General features: G+C 31.9%; 1 protein-coding gene across 4 annotated transcripts in view; it reads left to right on the top strand.

The window, feature by feature from the left end:
* LOC139524577 (mitochondrial import receptor subunit TOM70-like) overlaps positions 1-22,778 on the top strand; it is a 54,328-nt gene extending 31,550 nt beyond the window's left edge. For 3 of the 4 annotated variants that reach the window (XM_071319435.1, XM_071319434.1, XM_071319432.1), the window contains 5 exons: positions 14,269-14,374; positions 15,319-15,452; positions 17,696-17,793; positions 18,959-19,081; positions 19,793-22,778. In XM_071319435.1, coding sequence (XP_071175536.1) covers positions 14,269-14,374; positions 15,319-15,452; positions 17,696-17,793; positions 18,959-19,081; positions 19,793-19,964 — 633 coding nt within the window. In that variant the 3' untranslated portion in view covers positions 19,965-22,778. Of the gene's footprint in view, positions 1-12,470; positions 12,514-14,268; positions 14,375-15,318; positions 15,453-17,695; positions 17,794-18,958; positions 19,082-19,792 lie in introns of all 4 variants that reach the window. The other variant, XM_071319433.1, reaches the window with a different exon arrangement.
* The last annotated feature ends 1,914 nt before the right edge of the window (positions 22,779-24,692 follow it).

Here is a 24,692-nt window from a genome sequence, read left to right as displayed (position 1 = left end):
TCATTGTAAAACAAATTTGTAAATAACTGATTTTGTGTAAAAAAAAAGAGAAGCAAAATTTGGCCCAAAATTGACAAAACTAGAAAAAAATGACAAAATTCATATTTTTTTTTTCAGAAATCAATTAAGATCTCAGATAACATTCATTTATATTCTTTATATGCAAAAGTGCAATGCTTAGATTCATACTATTTTAACCAACAAGAGATGTTAAGCGAAAATCTTAGATTTGTTGACTATGCATAATGAGGGGTAAAAAGTATCATTGACCAAAACGGATGATTTAAAAGTAAATGACAAGATACATGGAAACATTTTTTTTAAAGATTATTCCATAGTTTTCTGTATACAACAAATATCTTTTCATCAGTAAAGTCAGATTCAGCAATGGGAACAGTATTAGAAAAACTCAAACCACAACATTCACCGCATCATACCGACCATTGTGTCTACAGACACATCCTTTGGTGTTGCAGTTTTGCTTACATTTGTATCTTACAATGTTAAAACTTTTATCAGTTGCAGGAGGAAGTTCAATCAAAATTGGACGAAGTTTTCCACGTGAAATTTACTAACCATTGTCTGCATGGTCTGTAGGATCTATGTCAACTTCTTCTTGCATCCATTTTTGGCACCGATAATACATTCGCAGACTATGAAATTGCCCTGTATCAAATGCTTCTTCTCCTGCTTTGATGATATCTGCTTTATAAAGCATTATTCATTAAAACTTGACATGCGTTTTCAGATATCCTTGGTTAAGTGTTTTTAAAACATGTCTTTACTTACTTACTTAGTCCTTACTATGCCTTACGGCACATAGAGCAAGGACAAGTTTCCTCCACTTTTCTCAGTTGTTTGCTTTTCTTTCTACTGTGCCCCACGTATATTATCTTTCCTTTAGATCATTTTCTATGGTCTTTATGTTCTTTGAGGTCGGCCTCTTTTTCTTTTTTCCTCTGGTGTCCATCTAAGGGCTACCATGGTCATGTCATCAGATGTTTTGCGTATAACATGACCAAGCCACCTCCAGCTTTTTTATATCAGCAAAGTCTCCATGTCCTTGGTGCTGGTCATCTCATGTAGGTCTTTGTTGGAGATTTTGTTTGGCCAGAATATTTTCATTATTTTCCTCAGACATATGTTATAGTAGCTGGAGAGCCTGTTGATATCTTTCTCAGTCATTCTCCGGCACTCTGAGCCATATAGAAGTACAGAAAGTACACAGCTGTTATAGAGCCTGAGCTTGGTCTTATTTGAAAAGGCTGTTGTTTTCCAGATGTTGCCTCGTCTAATGAATGCGGATCTAGCTTTCCCTATTCTGATCTTTATATCTCTTTTCGCACCACCTTCTGTTGTTATACAACTGCCTAGATAATTAAATGAATCTACTGTTTCCAGCTGTTTTCCTTCTATAAATATGATAGGATGTCTTTCTGTATTGAGGTACATTAGCTTTGTCTTTTTGGCATTGATCTTAAGTCCAATCATTTTAGCTGTTTCTTCTAGCTTTTCGGTCTTCTCCTTCATGTGGTCTTTGGTATGGGATAAAAGTGCTAAATCATCAGCATAGTCTGTGTCCTGTGTTACAAAGTGTCCATCTCAGTCCATTGTTTAATACTTTCTGCTGGGGTTGTTCTCATTACCCAATCAATAGCAATTATGAACAACACAGATGACATAACACATCCTTGTCTTACTCCTAATTTTACAAGGAAACTAGTGTCAGCTTCAGAGTTGATGGTACTTGAGAAATTTGTATAGAACTGCTTGATGAGATGCACTATCTTACCTGGTATTCCATAGTTTCTCAGAACTACCCTAAAGATTTTCCCGGTGTAGGCTGTCAAACGCTTTTACTAGTAGATTTCTCTGCCACTCATGACACTGTTCTCAGTTGTTACATAGGACCAATATGTGGTCTATGCAGCCTCTACCTTTTCTGAAACCAGCTTGTTCTTGTCGTAGTTTCTTATCAACAGCCTTTATAATTCTTGATATTAAAATTATACAGGAGACCTTACTTGGAATGGATAGTAAGGTGATTCCTCTCCAAATATTGCAGTAAGTTAAGCCTCCTGATTTTGGTATTGTTATGATGTTGCCTTCAGATCAACTATTAGGAATAACAGCTTGCTCCCATATTTTCTGGAATACTGGGTGTACAGTATCTGCTGCTAGCACTGTATCTATCTTAAAAAGTTCTGCATTTAGTTGGTCTATGGCAGGTGACTTTTTGTTTTTCAAGCTTTTAATGGCTGCCTGTATTTCTTGTTTTGAAGGTGGATCTGTGTCTATTTCAAGGTCTAAGGGTGCCTCAGGAAATTTTTTCTAGATTATCTGGTTCTTTTCTATTAAGATCCTCTTGAAAATTTTCCTTCCATCTCAAATATTGATCTCGTTCTGTTGTTAGCATATTGTTGTTTTTGTCTTTAATTGGCATATCAATTTTAGCATTTTTATCACTTAGTTGTTTAGTTACTGTGGATTCATTTATTTTCGTGGATTGCTAAAAACTTGCAATTTCGTGGATATTTGGTTTCATGGTTTTGCCAGTCTCTGCATACAAAGCCCATTGGTATTATGCTATTCGTTGAATATTTGAATTCGTGGTGCATATGTACCCACGAAACCCATTCTCTGATTCACCCATTCTTCTGCACCTGGTTAGACCTCCACAAGATTTGACACTTCTCATCAATATTTGTTCTATAGTCAAATCTGTAGAAAGGCCGCTCCAAAAATGGTCTGTTGTATGTAGTATTGATGAAGAAAAAAATCTATTATCCATTACTAAAAAGGAACTTTTCATGTCAAACAGTCAAAACAAACAAGCTCGTTGGTTTTCCCGTTTGAATAGTTTTACACTAGTAATTTTGGGGCCCTGTATAGCTTGTTGTTCAGTGTGAGCCAAGGCTCCGTTTTGAAGGCCGTACATTAACCTATAATGGTTTACTTTTATAAATTGTTATTTGGATGGAGAGTTGTCTCATTGGCACTCACACCATATCTTCCTATATCTTATTAACGTGCTTTGTGACAAGCTAAGAGATAATAACATTAGATGTAAGAATGTGACTGGTGATGCAGATTGTGCAAACAGCTTTGGATTGTGCTTTGTCTTTAGTAGTCATAGTAAATGGTGAAGGTACGGATCTATTTGTGTTACTTATTCATCATGTTAATCAGCAGTGCAAACGGGTTATTTTTAAATCTGAATAAATGACAATCAACCAAAAAAATAAAAATATGGAACATAAAACAGTCTAAAGGATTTCTTGGGGATGATGTTGCTCTTTTTGCATTCTATAACAGGTTATGACTCATCATCTAGGCTTTTTGGAATAAGCAAAGGACTTCCATTAAGATCAAGTTTTCATGAATAAGCCGGCTTCATTAAAGCAGATATCATCAAAGCAGGAGAAGAAGTGCTCACATGTTTATATGGAGGACTTCCTCTAGAAGGACTTTACATTCTTCTCTGGAGAAAATTCAAATCTATAGTAATTACTGGAAACACATTGGTTCAGGTGAAAAGTTTACCACCAACATCAGATTCAGGGCAATTTCATAGTCTTCAAGTGTATTATCAGAAGAAGTTGACATAGATCCTACAGACCATGCAGACTATGGTTGGGAAATCAAACATGGAAAACTTTGTCCAATTTAATGGAACTTCCACCTGCTCCTGATAAGCTTCTTAACATTTAAATATTAGATGCAAACTGTAAACAAACTGTGACACCAAATGATGTGTCTGTTGAAAAAATGGTTTCTGAAAAATATAAATTGTATTTTTTTCCAGTTTTTGACGATTTTTTGACAAATTTAGCTTTTTTCACCTAAAATCAGTTATTTTACTATTGTTTTACAATGAATTTTGTTTGATCTGATTATAATTATATTAAGATTTCCGTTTTTCTATTTTGGAGTGATTCAAAAACAGTTAAAACTCCAAATTGGTGTTTTTCCAGTTTTTAACGATTTTTGATTGATTTTACTATATTTTACCCAAAATCATCATTTACCCAATAAAGAATTGCTGTAAAGTTTATGAATGATTAAAATAAAGGTTTTCGTCTTTTTTAAAGAATAAAATGAACTTCTATTACCATTTTTTATATTTGCCTGTCTGTTTTGGTAATCAATTCACACTATGTGAATCTCAAATTCCAACAAAAATTGGATGTTTTCACCTAAAATTTCATGTTTATAAAAAAAAAAACTATTTTTTTTGTTATTTCATTTCATAAACACTGTATAAACTGTTGTAAAACTTTTGATTTGAAATAATTATCATCAAAAATGAATGTTTAACAAGCTTTTCCCAGTTTTTCGCTATTTTTGACAAATTTTGCTTTTTTTCACCCCAAAAAAGTCATGTTCCCACTCAGATATCTTGGTAGACTTTTGGTATGTTACAAAGAAAGCCATTTTGAATCGAAAAATACCAAAACAAATTCTGTTGCAATTTTTTTGAGGTCAAATGCTATTTTGACTAGACTAAAATAACATGGAACATGGAGATGTTCCCAAACTCTCATGTTCTGATGACCGATAGGCCAACATTAATAAATAAATATATTCGTCCCAATCTCTCTGGTGTTTGCTTACAAAAGCAGATAACATCGTCTCAATGGTTGAATTTGACTTTTCAACCATACCATCCGATTTTGGTCGGAATGGTGTTGTACAGGTTTTATGGATACCCAAAATAATACACATCTCTTTGAACACATTAGATTCAAAATTAGACCCTTGGTCTGAGTGGATTGAAAGAGGAACCCCAAAAATGGTTACTATTCTTTCCACAAACTTCTTTGCTACTGTAACCGCTTCAATATCTGGAATTGGTATAGCTTCCGTCCATTTTGAAAAATAATCCTGAACTACCATTAGATAGCGATTATTATTCACACTTATTGGTAAAGGTCCTAGAATGTCAATAGCCATTCTTTCCCAAGGAGCACCCACAAGATACTGCTTCATTGGGGCCTTAGGTTTTTTACAAGGTGCTTTCTTAGAAGCACAAATATCACATTTAGTACACCAAAATTTAACATCCTGTCTCATTTTATACCAAAAATATCTCTGTTTAATTTTTGATAGAGTCTTTCTAACACCAAGATGACCACCGGTCACTGTGTTATGTACTTGGTTCAACACGAACCTTTTAAAATTAGCTGGAAGAACAATATGTAGATCATAATGTTTTCCATTATAGCTTTCCCACTTTCTATATAAGATTCCATTGACAAGAATTAAAGAATTTAATCTTGACCAATAAAATTTAACTTCAGGACTCATATGGGATACATCTGCCCATATGGGTTTAACTTCATCTATTTTCCATTGGATAATTATACTGATTACATCATCAGATAATTGAGATTCTGAAACATTTTCAAAATTTATCTCCTTCTCTGGGTCGTCCTTCTTATTTTGACTGCAACCATAATCCTTAGATCTGGTACAAACTCTTACTATTTTAGACTGAACAGGGAGTACATCAGGGTTTTCATCTGGACCCTTATTTCTAAATTCATTATGAATTACATGACTTTTTACTTTGTGGCAAGTTTCGTCACTTGTCATGTTTGGCCAATCTTCATTTTTACAGCTAATACTAGTTGTTGTAACTGATTGTTTGACACTAACATCTTGAACATTTCTGCAAGATTCACGAATAGTGACATTATCATTACATTTTTCAACCGTTAAAACTTTTTCATGAGTTGGAACCAATTCATAATTTATTTCTGCTCTAGCACAGTGAGGACATTCTTTGTTATAGCAAGGACGTCTACTTAGGGCGTCTGCATTATTGTGGGACCTTCCAGCTCTGTGCTCAATTTTAAAATCATATGATGCCAGGACCTCGAACCAACGAGCTAACTGACCTTCTGGATTCTTAAAATTGAACAACCAACTTAATGCACCATGGTCACTTCTAACCTTGAAGTATTTACCATATAAATAATGGTGAAAATGTTTAATAGAGGCTACTACAGCTAGTAGTTCTCTTCTCGTAACACAATATTTTCTCTCAGATCTACTGAAAGTTTTACTAAAGTAACAAATTACTTTTTCTACTCCATCCTGGAGTTGGGATAGCACTGCTCCCATACCATCATTACTCGCGTCGGTATCCAAAATAAATAAATCCTCCCTGGTAGGGTAGGCTAAAATAGGTGCACTAATTAAAGTAGTCTTTAATTCCTCAAAAGATTGTTGACATTCTTCTGTCCAGACAAACTTTTGGTTTTTCTCAGTAACCTTATACATAGGTTTAGCTTTATCAGCATATTTCAAAATAAATTTTCTATAATAGGATGTTAATCCTAGAAAACTTCTCACATCTTTTATACTCTTGGGCACTGGCCAGTCCTTAACTGACTGAACTTTATTAGGGTCAGTAGCTACTCCACTTTCGCTAACAATGTGACCTAAAAATTTAACTTCTTTCTTAAGAAAGTTACACTTCTTGGGATTCAGCTTTAAATTAGCTGCTTTTAATCTTTGAAAAACTTCTTTCAAGTTTTTCATATGTTCCTCAAATGATTTTGAGAAAACAATTATATCATCTAAATAAACTAAACAAATTTTCCAGGTCAAACCTGATAAAACTGTCTCCATCAATTGTTCAAATACAGGGGCACTATTACATAGACCCATTGGCATTCTCTTGAACTGCCAGAGACCACCCCCTGGAAAGGAAAAGGCTGTTTTTGGTCTATCTTCTTTGGCTACCGGAATCTGATAATATCCTGACTTCAAATCGACGGTTGAGAAAAACTTGGAGCCCGACAAGGAGTCTATAGTGTCATCTATTCGGGGCAAGGGGTAGGATGGGCGTAAAACCAATAAATTTACGGCGCGAAAATCAATACAGAATCGCCAACTACCATCTGACTTCTTCACGAGAACTATATTGGAGTTCCAGGGACTTGTAGAAGGTTCTATAATATCTTGCTTAACCATTTTCTGAATCTCAGCTTCAGCATCCTTCATTCTAGCTAGGGGTATTCGTCTGGGTCGCTGACGTACTGGAGGGTTATTTCCAGTATTTATGGTATGTTCAACTAAATCAGTTAAACCAATGTCCTCAGAGGACTTTGAGAATATGTCACTATATTCTATTAAAAGGTCTCTAAATGTCTCCTTTTGATCTTTATCAAGATTAGCTTGATTAGACTCAAATACTTCATGTAAATAATCAGGTAATTGTCTCCCCTTATTTACTATAGTTTGGCCACCAGCCACACTATTTACAAACTCAGAAGTTTGAATATCTTCTTCGTCTACTTTATTGCAGGTTGCAATAATTGTACCCTTATATAAAGTGCAGGGCTCTTTATTTAAATTTATTATCCTCAAAGGAATGTTATACATCTCTGGATGTACAATTGATCTTGCCACCAATAAACCATTTTTCTCCATAAACTTCTCATTAGGTTCTATTAAACCAGCTAAACCTCTAAATATAGGCTCATCTGACTCCCCAGAAACAATCATTTCTGAGTTAGGAGGCACATCTACTGTCTCTTGCATAGCCACTCTATAACAAGTTTTAGCACTGCTTGCATAATGATAACATTGAATTATCTCCCCTTTAATCTTCAACTTATTTTGACTTAACAAAACATCACAGTTATGAGTCACAAGAAAATCCATTCCAATGATACCTTCATTAGAAATATCAGCCACTAACACATTGTGGTGATAAATATAATTTCCAAGACAAATTTCAACATCAATTTGTCCTATAAATGGTGAACTATCACCAGTAGCAGTAATTAAATTAATATTTACAGGATTCATTTTTGGAAGTAATGAGGGATTTATTTCATTAATAAATTTCTTACTTAAAATAGTAACATTTGCTCCAGTATCCACAAGAAAAGCTAAACATTTATCATTAATTTTAGCTCTGACAAATAGTCCCTCATTATTTGCCAAAGATTCATTAATCTTTATCGACTTGGGCCATTCTGTCCCGGCCTGGCTCCGACCCCTGAGTCCGACCTCAACTGGTTTCCCTGTTGATTATAATTATTCTGATTCTGACCAAAATTATTATTTCTCTGGTTAAAATTTCTATTGCCCTGACCAAAATTCTTATTCTGGTTATTATACCCTTTCTGACCATTCTGATAGTTCCTCTGCTGGTTACCTCCCCCTTGGTTCCTATTTTGGTTTTGGGACATACCCTTTATATTTCTGGACAATGAGATCATTTCTCTTTTAAAATCACTCAATTCATTTTTTAAGGATTTTAAATCTTCCCCCTTGTCATCATTCAACTCTGTATTAAATTTAGCATTAGTCTGAACTGAATCTGCCTGTCTAACCATCCTCCCTTTTTGTCTCTCTGCTAACTTTAACGTCTCTAGCCTAACAGCTAGTGTTTCTGCTTCATGTATGGATTTAGGGTTAGATTCCCTAAGTCTTAGTCTTAAATCAGCATCTTGTAAAGCATCTATAAAATGTTCTAGTGCTAATACACTAGTTATTGTGGATTGGGCACTTGGATAAGCTTGCCTAGTCAATTTCTTAATTGACTGAGCTAACTCAGGTAAACTTTCTTCTTTACCTCTCATACGGGTCTGAAGTTTTGCCCTAAAAAGTTCTGATTTCTCAGCTGAACCATATCTATTGTCCAAAACTTTTACTAAGCTATTATAATCTTTCCTAGATTCCTTATCTAGTTCATTTAAAAGAGCTCTTGCTCCCCCTTTTAAACTACCAGCCAAATATAATGATTTGGTTGCATAATTCCAACCGTTTATTTCAGCTAAAATTTCAAATTGAGCTAAATATTCATCTAAATCTTCATCTCCCTCATACAACTGTGGCTTCATGGTTACATTACTAGACTTGGGTAAATGGGTATGGGAATTGGTCAATCTTGGAACCTTGGGTCTATCCAGTACAGCATAGTTTTGATTTATATTATACATTTTATCTTTATTAAATGAATAAATATCATCTGTGTTTTGTTGTTGTTTTTCTGTATTTTGACTTGTCTGATTAGCTTCATCAGGAACTGCTTGCCCATCACCTTTAGATTTGTTTTCAGTATTTACAATGTCACTCATCATGCTCATGTGATCATTGTGATTTACTAAATCTTTATTTTGTTCAATAGTTTTATAATTGGTAGAAATATTTCTCTTGTTTTCATATACAGCATCTTCAATTTTGCTTATGCGGTCTTTAATACAAGAAATTTCCTCTTGAAAATCTCTTTTTATCTGATTTACAGCAATGATAACTTCTTTTTGACAATTAGAAAACTCATGGGTTATCTCCCCAAATTGGTTATGAAATAAACTTTTAAGGTTTCTTAATTCATTCATAAATAAGTTTTGCTCTTTGTCATGGCTTATTGTCTGCTCTGCATAGTCAACACTATCAACCTTCTGTTCATTTAAAGGAATGGTAATTTCCCCATCATTTTCCTCTTGGAAAGAATGATTTACATCTATAATTACTTCTCTAGAATCATCCATATTGTACTAAAACTTTAATAATTCTTACTATAAAAATTTAGTGAAATAGTTTAACATCAGGTAAATATACTAAAGCTCCTTTAGTATAATTTATAAATTATTTATTTCAACCACCAAATTCAAAGTTAATAGGATCCCACTTCTGACACCAATGTAACGATTTCGCCCCTTAAACCGAGTGGTAAGTTAAATTGAATAAGGAGGCTCGATCGAACATAATTTGCATGGATCCTTTGAGTTGGTATATGGTTAAAATAATAACTAAGTCAGGTAACATTTCATAGGTATTTTATATAATATCTATATATAATCAAATATTTACAATTGATCATAAAAACATACATTCATATTTATAAACAATTTGCCGTAATCATCTCATAAAGGTTTCTCTCTGCTAAAGTGAAAGTAGATTTCTAGAAAACCTCTCTCATCGTATTTATATAAAGTTGACTAAGTGGAACGACAGCTGACGGGACTTTCCCGTAGGTCGAAGGTCGTCTTCTCCTTCTTCAAAACAAACAATTGCCATGTGTAAGAAGGTTTAGTTTTCTTAAAACCATTAAAACCTTCACACTAAATTATAAGGACATCAGGACAGCATTAATTCCGACTGCTCTTGCAGACGGTGAGATTAAATCTAAAGTTCGTTTCGTCAACCTTCTATTTATAATTTTCCGGTCAATGGATCGACCAATCAAAACGTTTGTTATGTTCACAGGCAATCTCGTGTTGCAGACCGCCAATACACAAATAAATATGGCTTCTCTTGTAAATAAACTATGGCACTGCTGGTATTTAGACGATTATGGCTAAAACACAAGTTATTACATTAAGAAAATAAATAAGCAAATAAGGTAAACACATTATCGCATCATGTATCATTGAAATACATGCCAACCAACCGTGAATATTCTGTACGAGGTGACATTCCATCGTAAAAATAGCGTTGCGAAAACGTAAACAAAAACAGGTGACTCATAAAATTACTACTATAGAATATGGAGAACACGAGTACTATTAATTTAATAATACGATCACTAAATCGTAACAATATATATCATCACAGAGGTCATGTAAGTAACTATGACAACAAAAGGTTAGATCCTGATAATGCTGATATATATCATCACAGAGGTCATGTAAGTAACTATGACAACAAAAGGTTAGATCCTGATACATGTGATAATGCTGATATATATCATCACAGAGGTCATGTAAGTAACTATGACAACAAAAGGTTAGATCCTGATAATGCTGATATATATCACCATAGAGGTCATGTAAGTAACTATGAAAACAAAAGGTTAGATCCTGATAATGCTGATATATATCATCATAGAGGTCATGTAGGTAACTATGACAACAAAAGGTTAGATCCTGATAATGCTGATATATATCACCATAGAGGTCATGTAAGTAACTATGACAACAAAAGGTTAGATCCTGATAATGCTGATATATATCATCATAGAGGTCATGTAAGTAACTATGACAACAAAAGGTTAGATCCTGATAATGCTGATATATATCATCATAGAGGTCATGTAAGTAACTATGACAACAAAAGGTTAGATCCTGATAATGCTGATATATATCATCATAGAGGTCATGTAAGTAACTATGACACAAAAGGTTAGATCCTGATAATGCTGATATATATCACCATAGAGGTCATGTAAGTAACTATGACGACAAAAGGTTAGATCCTGATAATGCTGATACATATCACCATAGAGGTCATGTAAGTAACTATGACGACAAAAGGTTAGATCCTGATAATGCTGATATATATCACCACAGAGGTCATGTAAGTAACTATGACAACAAAAGGTTAGATCCTGATAATGCTGATATATATCACCATAGAGGTCATGTAAGTAACTATGACGACAAAAGGTTAGATCCTGATAATGCTGATATATATCATCACAGAGGTCATGTAAGTAACTATGACAACAAAAGGTTAGATCCTGATAATGCTGATATATATCACCATAGAGGTCATGTAAGTAACTATGGCAACAAAAGGTTAGATCCTGATGATGCTGATATATATTATCACAGAGGTCATGTAAGTAACTATGACAACAAAAGGTTAGATCCTGATAATGCTGATATATATCATCACAGAGGTCATGTAAGTAACTATGACAACAAAAGGTTAGATCCTGATAATGCTGATATATATCATCACAGAGGTCATGTAAGTAACTATGACAACAAAAGGTTAGATCCTGATAATGCTGATATATATCATCACAGAGGTCATGTAAGTAACTATGACAACAAAAGGTTAGATCCTGATAATGCTGATATATATCACCATAGAGGTCATGTAAGTAACTATGACAACAAAAGGTTAGACCCTGATAATGCTGATATATATCACCATAGAGGTCATGTAAGTAACTATGACAACAAAAGGTTAGATCCTGATAATGCTGATATATATCATCACAGAGGTCATGTAAGTAACTATGACAACAAAAGGTTAGATCCTGATATTGCTGATATATATCACTATAAAGGTCATGTAAGTAACTATGACAACAAAAGGTAAGATCCTGATAATGTCGATATATATCATCATAGAGGTCATGTTATGTAAGTAACTATGACAACAAAAGGTTAGATCCTGATAATGCTGATATATATCATCACAGAGGTCATGTAAGTAACTATGGCAACAAAAGGTTAGATCCTGTATAGTGCTGATATATATCATCATAGAGGTCATGTAAGTAACTATGACAACAAAAGGTTAGATCCTGATAATGCTGATATATATCATCACAGAGGTCATGTAAGTAACTATGACAACAAAAGGTTAGATCCTGATAATGCTGATATATATCATTATAAAGGTCATGTAAGTAACTATGACAACAAAAGGTAAGATCCTGATAATGTCGATATATATCATCATAGAGGTCATGTAAGTTACTATGATAACAAAAGGTTAGATCCTGATAATGCTGATATATATCATCATAGAGGTCATGTAAGTAACTATGGCAACAAAAGGTTAGATCCTGATAATGCTGATATATATCATCACAGAGGTCATGTAAGTAACTATGACAACAAAAGGTTAGATCCTGATAATGCTGATATATATCATCATAGAGGTCATGTAAGTAACTATGACAACAAAAGGTTAGATCCTGATAATGCTGATATATATCACCATAGAGGTCATGTAAGTTACTATGACAACAAAAGGCTAGATCCTGATAATGCTGATATATATCATCATAGAGGTCATGTAAGTAACTATGACAACAAAAGGTTAGATCCTGATAATGCTGATATATATCATCATAGAGGTCATGTAAGTTACTATGACAACAAAAGGTTAGATCCTGATAATGCTGATATATATATTATCATAGAGGTCATGTAAGTAACTATGACAACAAAAGGTAAGATCCTGATAATGTCGATATATATCATCATAGAGGTCATGTAAGTTACTATGACAACAAAAGGTTAGATCCTGATAATGCTGATATATATATCATCATAGAGGTCATGTAAGTTACTATGACAACAAAAGGTTAGATCCTGATAATGCTGAAATATATCACCATAGAGGTCATGTAAGTAACTATGGCAACAAAAGGTTAGATCCTGATAATGCTGATATATATCATCACAGAGGTCATGTAAGTAACTATGGCAACAAAGGGTTAGATCCTGATAATGCTGATATATATCACCATAGAGGTCATGTAAGTTACTATGACAACAAAAGGTTAGATCCTGATAATGCTGATATATATCATCACAGAGGTCATGTAAGTTACTATGACAACGAAAGGTCTGATTGAAGTTTATTGCTTCTAATTCCTGCTAACCTCAATTTTGTGAGCATTGTCATAATTTTAGTACTAAATAAAAATTAAAGGCAGGTCAATTATTTAAGGTTGGTGTGGTGTAAGCACTTTTAAACCACAAATTGTCAACAGTTAAAGAAATTCATTTCAATTTTAGGAAGATTATTTTTCAGAATATACAATAACCCACTATTAATTGAAATTCCCCAGTAGTATCCATTCAACCATTTTGAATAACATGAATGTTTAAAGCGTGCACAAATGTAATTAGATGTAAGCTAAAAAGTATTATTAGTATAAAAGTATATACTAATATTTAAGTCGATTGTCTTGCACATCTTCTTTGTTTTAAGGATTACTTAATCATCAAAAGTGCATTCATACCAAAGAATTTAATTCCAGTTTTCAATTGACAAAACATACATCTGATTTTCAGACCATAAACATGAAAAATACAGAAAGGAACCCAGAAAACTGTAACACTATGCATTGTTATCAGGAATATCATGTGCAGTCATGAAAATTGTGTTTTATTGAAAAACATGATATTGGAATGCCTGACAATGATTGTCAGTGGCGTAGCTAGAATGAAACGATGAGCAAGCAAGTCCAGCCGAGCGGATCGAGGCGAAAAATTTTTGGGACCCTTTTATGCAGAATTTTTTTTCTTCGGTTTTTGGTCATAGGACGGTAGGTAGGTCTTATAAAAAAATTATGAATGTAAAACTTTTAATAAATCTTCTGAATAGAGTAATACATAAACAACACATATTTGTGATACAGAATTTACTCAAAATTGTCCAAAATCTGCTCCTCGGTCTAGACAGAAACAAACTTCTCTATTACTTTGTCAGCCAATCAATACTACAGATTTTTATGAAACATGCATGTAATATAATTATTCCAATTTCTATTTATAGCACAACATACAGTTAGATAGAGTAGATGATGCCATCAGAGACTTAGAATTTGCTGTATCTAAATGTCCAGCTTTTGCAGCATCACATGTACAAAAATCATTTGCTGGTAAGCTATATTTATTGTCTGTTTAATTTAAACATATTTATTTATAGTGGATTGGGGAAACAAGACAAGTTATTACAACTTATATTAATACCTTTCCACTTTGCGGGTGCAAGTGCTGCCTTGTTGCGGTATTAGCCTGCTCTTTTTTCAAAATATACCAGGGTGTCTTTTAGGTTTAAGAGATATTGCTCTCTCTTAACATGGGTCAGCCATTTATCATCCCCTTTCGACGCATTATCATCGTTTCTCAAGACCTTACTCACAAATGGTTTCAAGGGAAAGCTGAAAATTCAGTCCCTGAAATTTTCTCTCCCGAATGGAGATCAAACCAGGAACCTTAGTGTTAGTAGTCCAATGTTATATGTTGTCAGAAAAAGTCAGTTAATTAAAAAGATCAAAACACAATTTGATGAGAAAGTAATAGTCTCATTGTTACATTTTTTGAACATGTCTGAAACAAACAAAATTACTAAAATAACAATAATGTCTATGCAAATCAAATTTTAAATAAGAAAAAAAATTATAACTGTTATGTTGAAAAAATATATATGCATGCTTACAAATAGTATATGTTTTTAAATAATAAATGTTGCATTTGACTGCATGACCAAAAGTTGAATTCATACGTTTATCAAGCATAAAATAAATTTGGAATGCATGTAGATGGAAGAAATAAAAATTGTTAAAAAAATGTAGAAGAGATAACAAAAAAGATGAAAATATTTTGTTAAGTGTTATAAAGATGAACTTTTGAATGCTATATTGAGAAAATGACATTTTTGAGGGACATTTGTAATGTCTTTACTAGGCAAAAGCTTGAGGCATTGAACTGAAAAGTACAGAAAAATCATTTTGAAACCATAGCTAATATTAAAAGTTGATGGAAAATAATGTTACTGAATTTATACAATTTTAATATTAAAACTAAACATTTTTAATTGCAGAGCACAGAAAGTCAGCTGAAATGATAGCTAACTCAGGTGCCAAAATTCCTTTACCTCAAACTGTGATAGATTCCTATAAAAATAATGTTACCATGTTCCCTGATAATGGAGATGCTAGAGCATTGTATGCACAGGTAATATGATACGGATACAATTGTAAATATATAATTAGGAACAGTTCTGTTTATCTCACTTGGTACCTAGATAGCATGAAAACAATAAAAAAAAAAAAAAAAAAAAAATGGCTTAAAACATGAAAACAATGTTTTAAATTGTTTTTATGTACTCAACTATGATTTTTGGTGGAAGAAGACTTCAAGTCTTCTGAAGGCCAATGGTGCCGACTTTAAAATCATTGAATTCTCTGTATGCCGCATTCGTTTCTGTGTATTACAATTTCATAACAACTTCTGATTTATGACAGCGATTTTTACACATGACTAAGCATCTGAATCATTTAATTTGTAAATTAGGATTGAAAAACAATCACTATTGTAAATATGTGCCCTTTTATTTATGTAAATGATTAAATTTCATCTCATCTACATGAACGTTATTTGTTTACTTGTAACCGGATGTTTTTACTGTAGATATTTGAAGTACGCATGCGTGAATATGGTATCGGGACAACTCGCCCTGTTTACATGTTCGCCCTTGAAGTTACGAATTTGCAGACAAGAAGATTTTGTTTTTAATAAATAGAAAAGATCTTTTTCTTATTAAATTGTTTTCTTTATTCATTGTTTTCCTTTGTCGTGTGAATTAGATACCCTTCTACTTCAAATGGTTTGAATCTATTTATAAAATTATTCAAGACTCAGTTGACAAGAGCAGTACGTTGCTGTTGGGAGAATTTTGATTAAACTTTAAATGCTCATAGAATAAGAAATATAATCTAAACTGAATATCCTTCTGAATAATTTTGACAAGAGAAATCTGACTTTTGTCAGAAATATTTGTTTCACGTGTGGCGGCCATATTGGTTTGTTTACAAATATGTGAAGAAGTCTCTATAACCATGACCTAAACATAAGTAGTCTTCCGAAAACTTAAACTTTATGCAATACTATTTTATCAATCATGATTATTTTCATAAATTTAAATTTGATTATTTAAAGAAATAAAATTATAACAATTACGATTTTAGATTAGAGATTCTACACAGACATCTATTTATAGCCAAATTAGTTTACCTGTGTGAAAATGTAAATAATGGTCTAAATGGATGTTAATTTGTTTACTAAACAAGTAAAGACAAACTATGGATGGAAGATAATAATTCACATAAATATTTCAGGACATTTGATTTATTTTAATAAATATAGGATTTTAAAAATGCAAGTGCAAACAAATTTAATGTCTTCTTCTTCTTTGCTTAAAACTTTACACACTTTTTTGTTATATTAATCTAAACATCTGTATACTTTTTGGTGATGATTCAAAATTTTATTTTTCAGTTATTTAGTATTTTGTATAAAAGGGGGAGGTTTTTTTTACATGTCGCGCCATATCTCAAAAACAATTTATGATTATTGCTTAAAACTTAAGACACTTCTTTGTTATATTAATTTTAAGATCTGTATACTTTTTGGTTTTGATTTAAAATTTTATTTTAGTGATATTTAGTTTTTTGAAGAAAAAAAGAGGGGGGGGTTCATATGTCCCTCCGTATCTCAAAAACAATAAATGGAACAAAGCAGCCTGAGTTAGTGGGGCTGCTTTTATGGTAATTCAAATTACCTTTTATTCACCTTCTCCCACCTCAGAGCTATCAGCTCTTTGATTGTTAAATTTGATAGTATTCTGATGCATGTCAATTTTTCTGGATTTTCTGAAATTGGTACTATGACTTCAAATTCCTTGTATAAGAATATAGTGAATGTTATCATGCAGAGTTATCTTCCTTTTGCAAAATTATGTTTTTTAATTTTTTTAATTTTTGGAACTTTTTTATGTTGTGAATGATGCTTGATCACTTATCACAAATGTTGAAATAAGTTAAGATTCTAAAAGTACTACACAAACACATAAGTTTTTCATTACCTTGAAAATTAAAAAAATAAATGTAAAGCGCAAACATGCATGACAAGTTTCGAGTGTATATTAAAGAAATCCGTATTTAATAAATATTACAAAACAATACAGCAATGTATTTTTATATTGAAAGAAAAATGTTGCTGCTGTTAGTAAAATACATTTTAATTAATTCAACACTAATTCTGTCTAAAATACCAAACTGACCGAAAAATACACATTATGTATCAGACTTTATACATCATTATATGTCATAATATATCCTAAAATAAAGCTATTTTCTATTAAGTGTTAATTTTCAGTTCAAATGAACAAAATTTAAAACTTTTTTTATATACTTTAGGCTTTGACAGATGCAGGAAAGTTTGATGAGGCCGACAGAGAGTTTGAAAAAGCAATCAAATTAGAACCCGATAATGCCACAGCAATGGTACACAGAGGGTATGTAAATGTTCTTATAGTAAAATTATAATGCATCTATATTGTTTTGATTCAATCCAATTGATACTATTCTAGTAATTTTAAAGAGAAGGTAGACTGAAAATGGTTTGAATTATAATTAGAACCTTGATGTAGATGTTAGATTTGCGTCTATTAAAGTACAAATTTGACAGCACTTCATGAGTCAGCATATATTATTATTCATAGATACATGAAGGTTGGTTTTGAATATATGGGTTCCTTTTTTAGCTCACCTGGCCAGAAGGGCCAAGTGAGCTTTTCTCATCACTTGGCATCAGGCGTTGTCCTCATTAACTTTTTACATTTTGAACTTCTTCTAGAGAACCACTGAATGGAATTGAAGTAAATATGGCATGAATGTTCCTTATGAGTAGCTGACCAAGTGTTGTTACTTTGTAGCCAATCCATCATCCAAGATGGCCGTCAGTGGGGGACTCAGTTTAACATAGGACCCTATGGGAAATATATACAAATGTCTTCTTTTAGACATGTTAGAGAACCACTGAATGGAATGAAAACCAAACATAGCAATATTAAACCAAATTTTGCCTCAAATATTATTATAAATATCTGCTATGGTTTTTAAAAACCAAAGTAGAGTCAGGTGAGCGACACAGGCCCTTGAGAACCTCTAGTTTTGATTTGTTGCATGTTTTAAATATTCTGTAGTTTATTTTACAATAATTTAATTTAGAATGTAACGCGTCTTCTGATTGGCTGACATTATTTTGTTATCATCCCATAGACATAATTCAGTCATGTGACCGTGACGTCATCAACGTTTTTTCATGGTTTTCTACGGTTTAAAATGGAATTTAGAATTAAATTATAAGAAATGAATGTAATATTTTTTCTGTCTATTCGAAATAACATAAAAAATGTGGTGCACACTGTTAAATAATCCGCTACGCGCGTTATTCAGTGTGCACCAAATTTTTTATGTTATTTCGAATAGACAGAAAAAATATTACAGTCATTCCTTAATTATAATATATGTTTCAAGTAATTTTTTCAAAACTACATATTCAAATAGGACTAATCAACTACCTTTAAAGTGCTTTTTGTCTTGGTAGAAGAAAAGATCAACTTAATACCTTGAATAGTAAAATCTATGTTTTAACAAATGTTGTCTGTTCTTTTGTAGGTTGTTACAGTTACAATGGAAACAAGATGTTGAGGAAGCTATAAAAATAATAAACCAAGCTATTGATGTAGATAATAAATGTGAATATGCATATGAAGTACTGGGGACACTGGAAGTTCAAAGGTAAGGGCTATTGTCACTGAATATGCATATGAAGTACTGGGAACACTGGAAGTTCAAAGGTAAGGGCTAAGGTCACTGAATAGGTATATGTAGTACTGGGAACACTGGAAGTTCAAAAGTAAGGGCTATTGACACTGAATATGCATATGAAGTACTGGGAACACTGGAAGTTCAAAGGTAAGGACTATTGTCACTGAATAGGTATATGTAGTACTGGGAATACTGGAAGTTCAAAAGTAAGGGCTATTGACACTGAATATGCATATGAAGTACTGGGGACATTGAAAATTCAAAGGTAAAGGCTATTGTCACTGAATAGGTAAATACAGTACTGGGAACATTGGAAGTTCAAAGATAAGGGCTATTGTCTCTGAATAGGTAAATGAAATACTGAGGACACTGGTTGTTTAAAAGGTTAGGGCTATTGTAATGGAATATGAATATGAAGCACTTTAGAACACTGGAAGTTTAAAAGAAGGGTTATTGTAACTGAATAAAATGTGAACTAACAACATTTAGTTGAAGAATTGAAAAAAAGACTATCTCAAAATTCTTAAGCTTGTGCACAGCAAAATGAAGATCAAGATTTTTAATAAAATCCACAATGAAATAGTATTCCAGGATTATTTAACTTAGTCTAGCTTCAAATTTATCTGTACAATGAACCAATATGATATATAATTGTAAATGCTTTACTCTGCTTTATTTTAGATCAAACATGCAGAAAGCTATGGACTTGTTCCAGAAAGCAATACATTTATCCAGAACAGAATCTGAGATGGCACACCTTTATTCATTACTGGATGCTGCACATGCTCAGTTGAAGGTTGCAAAAAATTTAGGAATCACATTACCTGGCCCCATGGGTATGGGAATGCCATAAATGTGAAAGGAACCAGAACTCGTGGGAATTGTGACTCAAACATTAAGATAGATCTACTGATAAACAGAAAGAAATTTCTTAAAGAACTAAAAGTAATTTTGTGTTTTGTTATTTATTAGAATAACAGTTTGAAAATAACAGCAAGTTTGAAATGTTGTATGTTTTGCAGATGATAAAAAGACAGAATTGAAAGGCAATACATTTGTACTGTATAGTAGGATATTTTTGCATGGGGGTAATTTTTTGCTAGTTTGGGGATTAATGAAGAGAAAACTAAAAAAATCTCCCCACATACAATGTTATCTTAAAAGATCAAATTTAAAAAAAGGCAAATAAAACATTGCAAATAGATTTGGCTTTTGAAATCTCAAAAGTTATACTCTGTGAATAAAACAACCTTTTACAATGCATGCTAGTTACATTTGTTTATAAACAGAAACCTGTTAGAAATGAATTATAAGGAACTTTACATGCACTTAAATTGACAAATAGTAGTGATTATTTATGAGTACTGTATTAGTTTTATGTGGTCTTTATATGACATACAGCTCAGATGGGTTAAAATCATTTGATCTGTGTGAAATATAGTGCTGATAGGCCTAAATCTTAGTTGTTTGTGATTTTATGAAATATACAGCTGTGATTGGCCAAAATTTATAAATAGATTTCATTGTACTTTTGTTATTATAGTTTGATAGAAAACACAAGGTTAAGAGGACCAATAGCTTTTTCTAGTAAAACATTTGAAAAAAATAAGATTAATGATGCTTAGTCTTGTTTCTAAGACGTGTGAGAAGGGGATTGTCCTCTCATTTTGTTGTTAAACATTTAAAAGAAGTATCAGATTTTAAAAAGTGTGGCCATTTAGGATTGTAATTATACAGAAATGCTGCTTGTTTGCATGAATTTTCTTTGAACTGCAGAAGAAAATCATTTTAATCTTTGGTACATATAATCTTAAAAAAAACATTGATTTATGTATTCAAACATTTAAAATGAAAATTATGAGGGGATAAAGTTTATAACATTTAGGTTTATCAATGATTGTACATTTTGTACTATAAATCTATTGCTTCTATCATATTGCAATAAAATAAGTTCAGCGACACAAATTTTCTGCTCATATCTTTTTATTTATGAAGTTTATGTTGAAGTTCTCCGAAATATTATGTTAACAAAATATGATATTTCTTCACACAATCTGTTCATGTTTGATGATTGTCTTTGATTTGTAAATATAAAAAAGTTTTAGTTATCTGCATTGTTATATTTTTCAATTGGATAGATTCATTTAGGGACGACATCAAAAGTTCAATGTAGGATGAAAACTTAATTCATATAGTTTTTTCATTACCCCCCTACCCCCCTCTTAACTTAAATTGGGAAAAATTGATTGACCAATAAGGATATATATAAAGTCGATGTCAATTAAACAAAACATGCAGCAATTTTGACCCCCACCCCCGAGTTTTATTTTTTTTATCCTTCATTGATTTTTTGATGTCGTCCCTTAAGCAAATATGGTAATCAGAGAGACAGTAATTCATAAATTCAATTAAAACTATTCTCAAATGTTTTACTTTGTGAAACATACACTTTTTTAAAGGTATGTTATCAGATGAGCCATGTTTGTTTTACTCATGTCAGTCTTATATAAAGCTTGTTGTGTGAATCTTTATGACGTTCAATGCTATGTTTAATAATATGTGATAATAGCTGTGTGTTTGCAGTTAAGGTAGCTGGGGTGTCTTGGTCAATGTACGTTGAAATTTCATTTTGAAAACTGGGGGGTCACAGACCTTGTTTTTCTTTAAAATACATTGAAATTAACAAAATCAGTTATTTGATATGTGTTATAAAGGGGAAACATATTTTTATAAATGGAGGAACATTAAACAATAAAATTGGTTACACTTCAATGAAAGAACTGCATTTTATTAATATTTCCGAAATATCAAATAACAATGAGGGGTCGCATGCCTTATTTTCTTGTAAACATAAAAATTAAACACATATTGTTTTATCAATGTCTATATAATTATCTACCCTTGATTTTACAAAAAAAAAATCCTGAAAATTTGAAATCCACTTAATTTTTGGATAGTAAAAATCTTTAAATTTCAAGTCAAGTATTTTTGCAACATGTCCAGAAGGAATGCTTAAAAAAAAGATATACCTCTATCTTACGTGCAACAATCGTATTCTGAAAGAGTGTTTTATTTTTGAACAGAAAGCTAGGGGTACTACAACTATAATAATATTGCTTTTGTCCAACTTTATGTGTCGTTTATCACTTGCTGAGGTTTAAGGATCGTCAAAATATGATTAATTCAAAGAATTATTTACAAAATAGAAAAATAAAATATACAAACTATTTAAGATTAATGTTATGTTTAAAAAAATTAAAACGATAGTAGATGAAATTCATGTTGTTTGAATTCTAATGATCATTCATTTCTATTGGATATACTGATATATAAAACAGTTTTAGTAATGTTTTATTACCAAATTGTAACCATTTTGAAAACCGTATTTAAGTTTTTATAATGTAATATATGATCAATTTAATGAAAATTACTGGTAACCCCTTTTCTAATATGTCATGCATGGGGTACAAATTAAAGATGTAATTTTAGTTAGATTTTGATTTATGATTATTTTGCATTGACTTGTTATATGATTTGAGAAAGATTTTGTTTTTATTTGTGTGTATGAAATATTTGTATATTAGAAGTGAAGTTGAAACCAGAATTATACAGATGTGTTTAAACATGCTGATGTTGCACTTATTAAAGATTCGTTGTAGCTTTGTTACATTTGTTGTTCTTAAATTTTTAGTAAAGTTTCAAAATATAAATATATATATATATATATAAATATATATAAATAAACATGTAGAATAAAAAGGATGAGATTCAAGATTATGGTACATTAACAGAAAGCAAACAATAGTGAAACACAAATTTATTGGAAACAAAGGGATATGGCCTGACTATCCATATGAAAAAATTATATGTTTATTGTTTTTATTTGACAGCTGTAAAGATTACACCTAAAAACAAAACTAATATGGCCTAATTATGACTTTTTATCTGGCTGTGCTGAAAAAAAGGAGGTCTTTATGTAGTCATTTTGAAAATTGGTACAAATGTTCCCTATGATATGCTCCATCTAATTTTAATGCCAAATTTCACTGAACAAAGAAAATGATAGTGCAAGCGAGGCATCTGTGTACTATGGACACATTCTTGTTTTTTAGGTGTTTCTATAAAATATATTGAAAACTTGAGATTACATAATAACTAAAGCTTGTAAACAGGAAAGAAAAGGATGGAAATTTGATTGGTTAACTTCCAGCGATGGTTGTCATCATTGTATATGCAATGAAATATTATGTGATTTTTTTAGTAATGGACAGGATAAAACTTTACTCACACATTTTGTCATAGCAAATATTTCTTTATGTGAAGCAAAGATAAATTCTGCACAATTTTTTTAAAACTGCAATTTTAACAAAGACTCAAAGGAGAAACAATGGTGGTATTACACCGGTATTGTAGTTCTCATAGAATTTTGAAACGCTGGTGAATACCTGAGAAATTCTATAATTATAAAATGGGAGGAAGATACAATAAAAAAACAGTCAAAATACAATTTAAAAAACAATACATGTTACAATATTATACAATACTCTACATCTTAAAATCTTATACAATATAATACAGTACAATACATTTAACAATACAAACATATTTTAAGCAACAATACAATACAATACAATACAGTAGGATATGTTATTTCAATTGTAATCTTGTGCTTGCCTTTGAATTGTGATGTTGAGGATTTGAACCATGGCTGGGTCAAAACCAAAGACCTCAAAATTGGTATTTGCTGCTTTTCTTTTTGGCGTACCAAATTAAGGGGTACGAGCAAAGACTGTTCATATAGGAGTCCGAAAATGTATCCAGATAGGACAACATGTCATCATGCAGGTTGTTACCGTGGTGAACTAGCACCTTATTAATCCAGCTCAGCATGTTGGTCTAGTACAAAGCAGGGTTGGTATTTATAGTTCATTAACATGTTCTCGTCCTTAATATGCATTAAATTTGCAGCTGGACATTAAGCCATCATCGTCATTCCCATTAAGGTCATTAACAAACTATGATGGTGGGAACATAGAAAATTTATTATACCAAAATTAAGGGGTGAAAATATAACACTTTACAAATTGCCTGCATCTAAAGCACTTTTCCGGATTAACTTCATCAGATACACTCAAACTTGAACATTAGAAAGCCATGTATAAAGGAAGAGAAACACTTCAAAAATTAAAGCAATGTGTATTTATAGACTTACTCAGATGATTTGCCCTTAAATATAGGTTATTATTTTTAAAAGAATTTTACAGGTGGATTGACTTTTGACAAAATTATTACATAATTCAGTTATGATTAAACTTGCCAGTTGGATAAAGGTTAAGGCTCTCAGGAGAAAATACACAACTTATTCCTTAAGAAAGAAAGTAGCAAATTAAGAATAAGGGCACACTCACTAACAATAGAATCTTGCAGATAACTGATATCCAAAAAAAATCTACTTAAAGAACACCACATCTTCCTATATCTATTAAAGACTTAGAAAATTGTGCATGCAGGACATGTTGAAATAGATAGTGACAATTCTTTCTCAAGTGTCCTCACTATATTTAAATTAGAAGCACTGCTG

The sequence above is a fragment of the Mytilus edulis genome, chromosome 5, assembly GCF_963676685.1.
Source record: "Mytilus edulis chromosome 5, xbMytEdul2.2, whole genome shotgun sequence".
Classification (NCBI taxonomy): domain Eukaryota; kingdom Metazoa; phylum Mollusca; class Bivalvia; order Mytilida; family Mytilidae; genus Mytilus; species Mytilus edulis.
Note: the sequence above shows the minus strand (reverse complement) of the source record. Positions and strands in the feature narration are given on the sequence as shown.